Genomic DNA, 11,673 nt, shown 5'->3' on the forward strand with positions numbered 1-11,673 from the left:
CCAGAGCAGCTTACTCAATATTCATCTTTGCATTTTAAAGGGGAATTGCTGTTTTACAGTGGTCTAGAAGGAAGCACATGATGAAGGGAGGTTGAGAGGCACTTCATATAAAGAATAATGAATTGTTCTGGGAATCACTTATTCCAGAACAAAAAAACTAGTGGAGATTTAATTGCTATGTTGAATATGAATGGCTTTTTATGTAGAAGTGACAAGCCACTCCCTGTCACAAGCAGTGGTCATACAGAGTTAAGATGACCACTTGTCATCGGTGCTATACAGGGATGTTCTAGACGTGTAAAGAAGGCTCCTGGTTTCAGTGGGAGGATGGACAAAATTACTTCTGTGATTCCTTCCAATTCTGCTTCAGTCAGTGTACTACTAAGGGAAATTTCTAAAAAATACAGGTATATCCTTCACTAACAAAATCCCAAATCCAGCAGGCCCTGAGTGACTCACTCTGCCTGCTTGGATTGACTGACTGGGGACTCCTGTTAGGTGAGAATAGGGGTAGTTTAGGCTTAGGCTCTTTAGGCAATTAACTTAAAAGCAGCTCCATCTCTATTAGCTTTTAACTTGGTTAACATTTTACTGCTCATTCTTAAGAACAAAGATAAGCTTAAATATTTTATTTGAAATTCAGATTGCACTGCAGAAAGATAAGTATGGCAAGCTTTAAAGTTTACAACATAAAACATGTTGAATTATCATTTATTTTTCTTTTTTCACCTTCTTTCTTTTGATTTCCCTGCCATTAATGGAATAATTTAAGACTTTTCTTGTATGTAATAATAAACTCAAAACCACAGGCCTTTAATATATGCAATATAATTTATGTTCATGAAACTTATAAAAATACTTTATTACAGGAGGTATTTTACTGGTGTTTAATTTCAAATTTGTAATCTTTTCCCTTTTTTATCTGCTGCTGAAAAGAGGTTCAAGGTAATCCTCTCTTTGCTATGCTTACAAGGCCTAATTTTGTCATCGGTATATTTACCATTAATGAGCTATGTTACTTGGTGTTCTTTACCTCTGTTCACAGTTTTCCACGCTTTTTTCCTTTGGAATTAGTATCCTTGAAATAAATAGCATCTTAATTGCTGGCTTACACTATAAGTAACTGCTTTACTAAAACTGTACCTGTTCAACATGTATAATTTTGTAAGTTGTATAATTCCATTTGAAGAAATAATATACATTATATAAAGAGCTTTATAAAAATTAAAATATGCTTAAGAGTTACATAGGATTATACAGAATAAAAATTACCTATTTATTGTTCGGGTTACAATTAAAGCTGTCAGACAGTAACATTGAATAAAGTTCATCAACAAAATTGAATTGGAAGAAAAGCCAGTGCTCTATCATTCTTTGAAATGGTTCTAGCAGAAATATTTTTAAATGTTAAATATTAGGAATTCATTTCTTTTTACTTATGAACATTCAAAAAAGTATATGAAGAAGATTTAAAACCAAAATTTCTATGATAACTTGAAAAGTTGCTTATATATTTTGATAAGGACATTTGCTTTTTATGACACCAGTCATGCTTATGTAGTCTACATGCTGCTTCATATTATATATGAAAACCCACATTTATTTTATATTGAATGTTTAAGATACAAAACACTTCATTTACTTTTTATAGATGTATAACTTGATAATCATTTTGAAAATGTAAGTATATTTTAATCCCTTTAATGTTATGAAACTTATTCATAAGTGTTGGAATTTTTTCCACAGGAAAGCTAATTTTTATCATTTCCCGATTTAGTTGTTACAAATTGAATATTAGCTTATAATTTGGGGAGGAATTGATGCATGATTGATTTACATTCAATGTTTGGGTTATTAAATATTTGACTAACAGTTGAGATAAAAATAATAAACTAAATGATTTTTTTTAATTAATGAGTTTTAGAGAAGAGCTTCCACATTTAAATAGTTCAAAATGTGAACTCTCTACACCTATTGGGATATGGGACATTGTAAATAGATCCTGAACAGAGAGAAGGGGGCTAGATTTCAGAGCTCCTATGTAAGTAAAGTTGATAAATGTTTAGTAAACAGTGAGAATAAGGGAAGAGGAAGAGTTAGAGGCAATAGTAATAGTAATTATTTTTTACAGAGTGTTGTATGGTTTACAGTGCTTTGGACTGTAAAATATCTCCCTTGAGTATTAATGAGTGATTAATGGCAATGCCATTAATCAGTACTAGGGAATTTAGGAAGTAAAGAAGGAAGAGCATGGAGGAACAGGTAATAAGCACAAATCTGAATTCAGATGTGATTTATGTTGCCAAGAGTATAGATAGTTCATAGAAACATGGTCAAAATTCAACTTCAAGGAGAATGTGTTGAGCACCTGCCATGTGCAAGATGAGTAATAATCCAGACTTTGTTAGTGCACCCATCAAGAAATTTTTGGGTATGTTAATTTGTTTATAAACAGTCTACTCTTATGCTGTTATATTATTTATACTATAAAGCATACCCCAGAGAAATGTAAAATGAATAAAAGTTTTAATATTTTCTTTCCACCTTCCTGCTTTAGAAGCTATCAAGATATAGAAAGCAGTCTAGTGAAACACAGAATGGGTTCATTTGGGGGAAGGTGTGACAGACACCTCTCTGGAGGGCAGATGTGGGAGGCTCAGTGAAGGCTCCAAGTGCTGTGTGTGTTTCCTCCTTCCCCCTTCTCTGTTTCAGGCCCCCAGTGAGCAGGGCCCCGCCACAGCCAGAGAAACTCCAGACAAACAATGTCGGCAAGAAAAAGAGACCCATAGAGGTGAGGAGGCCCTACTTCCAGTGCTACTAAAATGTATCCAGAGTTCCTTTTTATAAAACACCCAAGTGTTGTCATTAATTTTCATGAAGTTAAGTGTATTGAATAATCTTTATTGTATGATGATAAAAATTGATTGCTTAACTCTTACCCAAGTTTGAGTTTTGGATTGATATATTCTGTTTTTCTTAATTTTTTTTGATTAGTCTCTCTCTTACTTTTCCACAAATAAGACCCTGAATTGACGTATCTCAGAGGACTTCTCCCATCCATGTACTAACCAGGCCCATCCCTGCTTAGCTTCCTGCTTAGCTTCCAAGATCAGACAAGATCAGGCACATTTAGGGTGGTATGGCCATAGGCAGACTTCTAAACATAAATATAAATGAATACCTATTACTTACAGATGCACAGACACCTTGGCATTATCTTATAAATTTAAACCACTAAGTAGTGTTTAAATTTATACAGTAAAGATTAAATACTTATACCAAATTGGGAACTTTGACCTCGTATGATGTATTCACTGTATAGGGTTCATTAGACTGTTTCTCCTCCTGTCTCTGCTTCCAGTCAAAGAAACCTTCTGCAATACTTGAAGAAGAAGGAAGGTTCTCCAGGCATTTTATATTTCCAGTATCAGCAGCAAACAAGCAAACTGTGCTAAATCAGGCATAAACAAGGTGTAAAGCTGTGGGAGAGTGATTTTTGTAGCTCCCTCCCCTACCCAGCCCTACAAGGTCAATGAAAATGGACACTTGCATTGCAGAGTTATGTGCCAGAACTTTAGCATGAGTTGTCAGAGACAGTATACGTAGTTTTTGTCCAACAATGCAGAATGTACTGTTTAGATTCTTCAAAGTATGTGACTTGGACATAATTTATCTTGAATTATATATCCAAATCAGATATTTTGACTAACAACACAAATTGAAAAATTCTTCTTTTGGACACAAGAAGGATAGTTGTCCCTCAGTGTCAGTGGGGAGTTGGTTCCAGGATCTCCTTGTGGGGTACCAGAATCCTCGGATGCTCATCTCTCATATAAAATGGCATAGTATTTGCATATGACCTACACACATCCTCCTGTATACTTTAAATCCTCACTAGATTACTTATAATACCTAATACAATGTAAATTTTATGTAAATATTCATTACACTGTATTGGTTTTTTATTTGTATTATTATTATTATTTTTTTTTTTTTGCATCGGTGGCCGGGGGGTGGGAGGGGGTTCCGGTGAGGACTAGAAAACCTGCTAGACAAATTTTAAAAGAGTTGTAACACTATTTTTTGTTGTTATGATTTTTTATTGTTTTTTTTCCCAAATATTTTTATCCATGATTGATTGAATCCTCAGATGTGGAGGATCAACTGTATCTCAGTTTTTAACACGTGCAATCTTAATAACTAAGATTTTTGGAATCATATTATCTTGTGATTCCATTTTTCTTTTTGCAACTTTATATAGAAAAGTGGAATGTATATTTCAGCTGCCCCAAATAAGTTACATAGAGAAGTATGTCTGGCTTAATTTTGTGTTTGAAGTTTGTAAAACATTGAAAATGCATCCTCCATTTTGACTGAAGACACTAGTACTACGTATACAACAAAATCATGGTGAATGTGTAGACATGAGGAAGAGTATAATTTTTTAAGGTAGTAATTAAAACTACCCAAACAGCCAATTTTATTAATATTGCATTAAAAATAGTCTAAATTTAACACTATAATGTTTTTACAGAAAGCCAACATTTGAACAACCTTCCATCATTCGAATTGTGTTTTATGAGATAAAAGGTTTTGATTTCTAAACTGGTGTTATTTATATCAAAAAGCTTCCAAAAAGAGCAAAATAACTGTTAAGACATAGGGTTTCGTTCATTTTCTCAGTGGACAGTAGACATTCTAGTGATCTTTGGAAGTACGGTAATTCTGCAAACATTTAAACTCCAATTGTTGGGAATCCTTTATTTATGATAATCACACCCAATATAGGCAAGTGCAAATCAGTCCTTATCCTTTCATTAGCACTGAGGGAAAAAGACAGAGCTACTGTCCAACTACAATATAATAAATCCAGAAACACAATAAACCTACTCTAAATGTTTCAGTTCTTAGAACTGCAATATTAACCCAACGGGTATTTTGAGGTTTCCTTTGCTGTTCTCACTAAATGTTTGACAGTTAACCAAAAAAGCACCAAGAACTTTATGTTAGTACTACCGTGGACAGAATCAAAGTGTTTACTTATATAATCTTTCTCCAAGCATTAAAATTCCCTATGTGCGGTATCTGTCAGAGTTGGGAGGGGAAAAAAAAGCCCTATATGGTAAGTAATAAAACACTGCTATAATTTAGGCAAAAACTAAATGTTGCCATTTCATGTAAGACAAAAAATGATTACTGAAGAAATAAAGTTTATAAATTTATTTAGTTATCGCATTCACTCTAAAGTCCAGTTTTCTCATTGAACACATATATTGAGTGAAACATTTCATCAGTTTTTGTCTACCAGCTTTTGTAGGTCCCAAATAAAAACATTTGTTAACATGACTCAGCATAAATGTCTTCACCTTTTCAGTCTAAAATGTACTCCCAAGCAAATTGTTTTAAGACTATATAGAGGAAGAATATAATTGTATAATGGTTTTTTTTATTATTATTATTATAGGACCTTGTGTTGGAGCTTGTTTTTGGTTATCGAGGCAGAGATTGTAGGAATAATGTTCACTATTTGAATGATGGTGATGATATAATTTATCACACTGCATCCATTGGAATTCTACACAATGTTGCTACAGGTAGGAAACCCTGGTTCTCTACCCACCCTTTCTAAATTTTTATCTAACAGCTTAAAATTCTTTGTTAAAACTATAAATAATAGTTAAAATATGTAAGAGAACAGTCCAGAATAAAAATGTTTCATATTTAAGAACTTCCTAGTAATATTTCCAGTGACCAAATTTTAGTCCTAAGAGAGTATAATACAACAGAAAAGGATTTCATAGTGCAAAATGCCCACAGGTCTCTATTAGAAGTGAAGGTTGACTGTATGTTAAAACCATGTTTTATAGTTAAACATTTGTAACTTTAATTCTGTTTCCCCATAACCTCATAATGTGAATGGATGGTTGTCTCTGATAGTGATTGAAAGTAACATGTTGGGTGAGTGATTGTTGGGATCGGGGGGTGTTCTTAATAAGGCCTTGGAAAGCCAAGGAAGAAAGTTAAGAAAGCTGCTTGTCTGTGGCTCTACTGATGATACCTTGTTTGATCCAAGAAGGTGAGAAAATATTTCTTGATGTTTATTTAATTGACTGGACTGTTGAAGAGCAAATAAAAGTTCTCTTAGCATCATTCAATGACCAATGTGATGATCCTGTTAACATTAAGTATTTAATTTTGAATTGTTTTATTACATATTATTGCAAACTCCATAAAGCGAAAGTTGGAAGTGAAAATAGAGGTTATCTATTCCAGACATTTCTGGCTTTTCCTCCAGTAGCTTCACTGTGAATGGGTAGAGTGGATTGATTATGTGAATCATAATCCCCCACCTCTGGTCAGTATTAATCATTAATATAATCTTTCTATTTTGCTTTTCTAAAGAAAAGGATTCACCAGGATACACAGAAATCAGTGGCAATTTTCTTTTCTTTTCATTTCTTTTTTTTTTTTTTTTGAAACAGAGTCTCACTCCATTGCCCTGAGTAGAGTGCCGTGGCGTCAGCCTAGCAATCCTCCTGTCTCAGCCTCCTGAGTAGCTGGAACCACAGGCGCACACCACGACGCCCAGCTAATTTTTATATTTTTAGTAGAGACGGGGTCTCACTCAGGCTGGTCTCGACCTCCTGAGCTCAAGCAATCCTCCCGCCTCGGCCTCCCAGAGTGCTAGGATTACAGGTGTGAACCACAGCGCCCGGCCAGCTCCAATTTTCCATTTAGTAGGTTGGGCCATTTTAAAAGTACTACTTAGAGAGAAAATCCTTTTTAATTGAGGCTTCACATATCCTTCAAACAGAATGGGGAAGAGTAAGATAAGACAAGCAAGAAAGGAATGTATGTGTAAATAAACTCTCACATTTATACTTGTAATTTTATTTTTAATTTTCTGATTTGTAATTAATCACTTTCTAATGGAGGGATATTGAGAGAGAGGATAGCGGAGAGAATAAGTACCTGCTCCAGTTCTGATTATTTAGTCTCTCACCAGTTTGGGGATACATCGCTATGTTCATAGTCTAGGAAGTCTATATCTATTAGCTGATCTTCTACCAGTTTAGCCAACAGCACATGTAATTACTTGTTTGTTCCTTTAACTGAGCTCTCAGCCCTGGAAAATAAGTACATTTCACTTTGAAAAGAAGTTTTAAAGCAATTATTAGCTCTGTTAAACATAATCATTGAAATTTTTTGTTTTTATTTTGCTTTTTGGAGGATTCTCTATAATCTGGATCCAACCTACTGCTCTGACCTCATTTTCCACGTCTTCATTTTACTTCATTTTACCTTTATTACTTCCTGCATGGACTACTGTCATAGTCTTACAAGGTCTCTTCACTGTCACAACTGCTAGATGAATCACATTACTTCTTTGATCAAAAAAGTTCAGTGCCTCCCCTACTGACTAAAGATTAAATGTAAAAGTAAATATGGCCCAATTCATTAAATAGAAACCACTGGTTTCTGCGTGACCCTGGTGAATCCTTTAGAAAACCAAAACAGAAAGATCATAGGCTGGCATTCAAAATCCTCCATAATTCTAGTCCCAACTTGTCTTTCCAACGATATTACTCAGTTTTCTTTTTCATGACCCTACACTACAGCCAAATGAGCCATTTATATGCATACCCAACACTTTCCTGCCTCTGTGTCTTTGCTTAGTGTTCCTCTACCTGGAGTGCCCTTCCCCACCCACCTTCACATTTACAAAATCTATCCAGGTCAGCCCAGGAATGCTATATTCCCATGATGAGAATAATCTTTTCTGCTCTGAATCCTCATGGTATTTTGATGCCTAACTCTCTTGTGACACGTGGTATTATATGGTTTATTCCTTTTAGGGCTCTATCCCATTAAAGACTTCTGACTCATTTTTCTATCGTTATGGTGATGTACACATAGTAAGTGATGAAAAATGTGTATTGAATAAGTTAATAAGTTAAAGAGTAGTTTATTGCTCTGGATAAGTGCATTTGTCTGTTACATCTTAAAGTTTTAAGTTAATTCTCAAATTCTTTTTTGTAGGTTCTCAGAGTTTTTATCAGGAACATAATGATGATATTCTGTGCCTCACTGTGAATCAGCACCCCAAATTTATCAACATAGTGGCAACTGGCCAAGTAGGTATGTTTCTATATTTTAAAAAGAAACAATTTGAAGCATTTGCTTTGTTCAAATAAATTCAGTATCCTAGGAAAAAATTAAAATATATTCATGGATTGTTCAAAATCTATGTGTATATAAAACACACACCCAATTATACCATATTATTTCTTCCAAGTACCTTTCTCTCATTCACTTTGATTATCTGAAATGGTTCACACGATTTGGATTTAAAATAAACTATTGTATGATGGCTGAAATAGTTGGACTTAGTCCTTTAGCAGGAATTTCTGGTCAGCAAAAAGGTTTAATTCAGTAGCATCTAAAGCAGGAAAGGATTTGAAGAGGAAATGGTAAATAAGTGGAGCCATGAGGTGACTGGACCCGGAGGGGCAGGACCTGCTTCCACAGAGGTCAGGCTAGAAAGAAGGGGGAACCCATGTCTGCTTCATTCCTTCTGCCCTTTTCTTTTCTTTGGTGTTGATTTAATTTCACCAACAGTTTTAAACTATTTTGAAATACCCCTGTCTTCTTTTACCTCTGTGAAAAACAAAGGCCATAACTTCACAAAACAAACTAATGAGAGGATAGCAGGTTTTATTTAGGACATATCTGCCAACCCATGATCACGATGAATACAGCATAATAGATTTGGTCAGTCACATCTTCACAACTCTGGTATAGTTTGTGAAAATTATTAAAATCAATGTGTTTGTTGGATCTCAGTGGGCCTTGATTGCTCAGCTAGCTTTCCAGGTGTCTTGTCTTTCTTCTTGACTAAGATAATTTATGCTTTTAATATCTTCATTTTCACGCAAGTACTCAACTGATCAGTTGGGAACTTGTTCTCTGGGTAGCCTGGTTCTACAGCTATACCATATAGACCCTCATATTTTTCTTTTCTGTGCAGTTTTCTACTTTTAAAAGTTAATAGATTATTATTTCACCCATTATATAGAAGATATTCCACTCTTTAAATATATAGGTCTAGCCTCTGTTCGCACTAAGTTTATTGAAAGTGATGTCCTGTTTTCACTCTGCACAAGGAATGAGGCCCATCTGCTTGAGGAATGAGAGACCATGTAGTTTAGTGCCTCTTGGTACATAGTTATTATTTAGTTAATTTTTTTGAGTAAATTCATTTATTCAAGGAACTTACTGAACACCTGCCATGTGCAAGGTACTGTTCTAGTTGCTGGGGGTACAAGCAGCTTACAAAAGGACAAAATCCCTGTATTAACGGAATTTACATTCTGCAAATAGAATTCTAGAAGGTATGGTTCCTTTAATTCCCAACTTTTTTTCTTCTCCTCTTCTTTCCTCTCCCTCTGTTAAGCAACTTTATTTATCATATTAATATAACCTTCCAGAGAATAGATACAAAAATGCTTTACTGATGACTAATTAAGATAGACTCAAGGGAAGACCAAAGAATGAGGGAAGGACATTCTTTTTTCTCTTCTGAACATAAAGAGAATTGTGTTGGTAGTTACTTTGCTGTCAAGCTTAATACCCACAAAGCACAAAGCACTGTTTTAAAAGTTTATTATTATTTTTGTTAAAAATAATATAGATCATAGAGGAACTGAAATATTTGATATTGTGGTATTTTAGCTAGTTACATCCAAACTTATCTTTTTTTGTAGCTAGAATCTTAGACTCTCAAGGTCCAAACATACCATTTTATCCTGTCCATCATTATGTGCTTGAACCTCACCACCACTTAGTGCCTAATGAAGTAACCTAACTTCTTCCTATGAAGCTCAGTCATAAAGTGGTTCTTCATATGGAGCAGAAATCTGTCTGTGCTTGCTACTCATTGGTTCTCGTTCTTGGGGTACCTAGAACATCTAATCATTCATTCCCATGACATTATCTTCCAGTTTTAGAAACAACTATCTAGCTGGGCATCCTGGTACATGCCTGTAGTCCCAGCTACTCAGGAGGCTAAGGCAAGAGGATCACTTGAACCCAGGAGTTTGAGGTTGCAGTGAGCTGTGATGATGCCACTGCACTCTACCTGGGGCAAAAAAACAAAAACGGCCCAAAAAAAAAAAAAAAAATAAGAAAGAAACAACTATCATATTCTCTCTGAGTTTTATCTAGTTCTTCTTTTTTGGAAGGCCCACCTTGGACATTCTCTAACTATATTCCATGGAACAAGGTATACATGAGAGCACAGGGATTTGCTTTCCATCAGGGAGCCTAACCCTCCAGTGGGCCATGCTTTGGGTATCTGAAATTCCAGAATTCTCTACCAAATGGTCCTGAACCTATTTTGGGGCCTGAATGAGGCTTTTCTGTGAATGAGGCTTTTCTGTGAGTCTGTACTCCCAATAGCAGACTACACAACCAATGTGTGTACCCTTGAGGGATGGCCAAGGGGTAGCTGTTCAATGGGTGGGGATGGATGGAGTTTTGATGTGCAAGCTGGAGTAACCACATGTCTTACTCAGTTTGAGTTGCCATAACAAATACCATAGACTGGGTGGCTTAAACAACAGAAATTTATTTCTCACAGTTCTGGAGGCCGAAAGTCTGAGATCAGGAAGCTAACGTGTCTGGGTTGTGGTGAGGGCCCTCTGCCCGGTTTGCAGATGGCCATCTTCTCACTATATTCTCACATGATAGAGAAAAATAGTATCTTTCTCCTGTTTCTTCTTGTACAGATACTAATCTCAATGTGAGGGCTCCACCCTCATGACCTAATGAACTCCTAATACCATCACACTGGGGATTAGGGTTCCAAAATATAAATCTAGGGGGGAATACAAACATTCAGTCTGTAGCATCACACATGAGTTTCCATGGCTCCTCGTGGTGTGGAATAGAGCTGGGGATGGGCAAAGAATGGGACAGGTTGTCTCATGCTTCCCAAAACTCCAAGGAGTTCTAAATTTTTACCAGGCTTTCTACATCATTATAGGGGCATACTCATCAAGATAAGAGGATAGAACATATTTCATTTGATAATTTTTATCTTGATTGATAACTTTAAAATATTTAGACCAATGGCGTTTAAGCTGTTGTTTGTACTCTTGTCCCGGACCCTATAGATATTCAGGCATAAGCCTGATCTCCAAACCAAATACTCCCTGTCTTTCAACCATTCTTCATGTGGCATAGTTTCAAGTCTTCTCACCATTCGGTTGTATCAGTGTGCTCAGAACTGAAAACAGCATTTCCTATGCGATCTGCTCAGCAAAGTCAAGTACTTTATTCTCTTTTCCCTCATGTTCCAGGTCAGGACAATATGGGCCTATGACATCCATATGTGCTTGAAATCATTATTTCTTAATAACATAAGGCTCTACCAAAGGCTTTTGTCTTTGTTAAAAAATACAATCACCTATCTTCAATGGATTCCCAAATTTTTGCTCCTTTCTTTCTTGCTCTAAAGACTGTCACTTTTAAAAGTTTGGTTCATAGATATTTCTACCACAAATATAATGAGCATAGGCTTTCACATTTTCTTTCTTGGAAAACTTTTACTCATATGGAAAATTTTTATTTAAAAGAAAGAACATTTTTTCTTTCTTTAGTTATGTGGTAACC

The 11,673-nt window shown here is 35.4% G+C and overlaps 1 protein-coding gene across 1 annotated transcript in view; it reads left to right on the forward strand.

Moving 5' to 3' along the window:
* EML5 (echinoderm microtubule associated protein like 5) overlaps nt 1-11,673 on the forward strand; it is a 186,729-nt gene that overhangs the window by 151,489 nt on the left and 23,567 nt on the right. Inside the window, exons 25-28 of the mRNA XM_012640398.1 lie at nt 937-945; nt 2,713-2,791; nt 5,465-5,594; nt 8,041-8,135. Coding sequence (XP_012495852.1) covers nt 937-945; nt 2,713-2,791; nt 5,465-5,594; nt 8,041-8,135 — 313 coding nt within the window. The remainder of the gene's footprint in view (nt 1-936; nt 946-2,712; nt 2,792-5,464; nt 5,595-8,040; nt 8,136-11,673) is intronic.

This window comes from Propithecus coquereli, unplaced genomic scaffold (genome assembly GCF_000956105.1).
Source record: "Propithecus coquereli isolate 6110/MARCELLA unplaced genomic scaffold, Pcoq_1.0 Scaffold152, whole genome shotgun sequence".
Taxonomy (NCBI): Eukaryota; Metazoa; Chordata; class Mammalia; order Primates; family Indriidae; genus Propithecus; species Propithecus coquereli.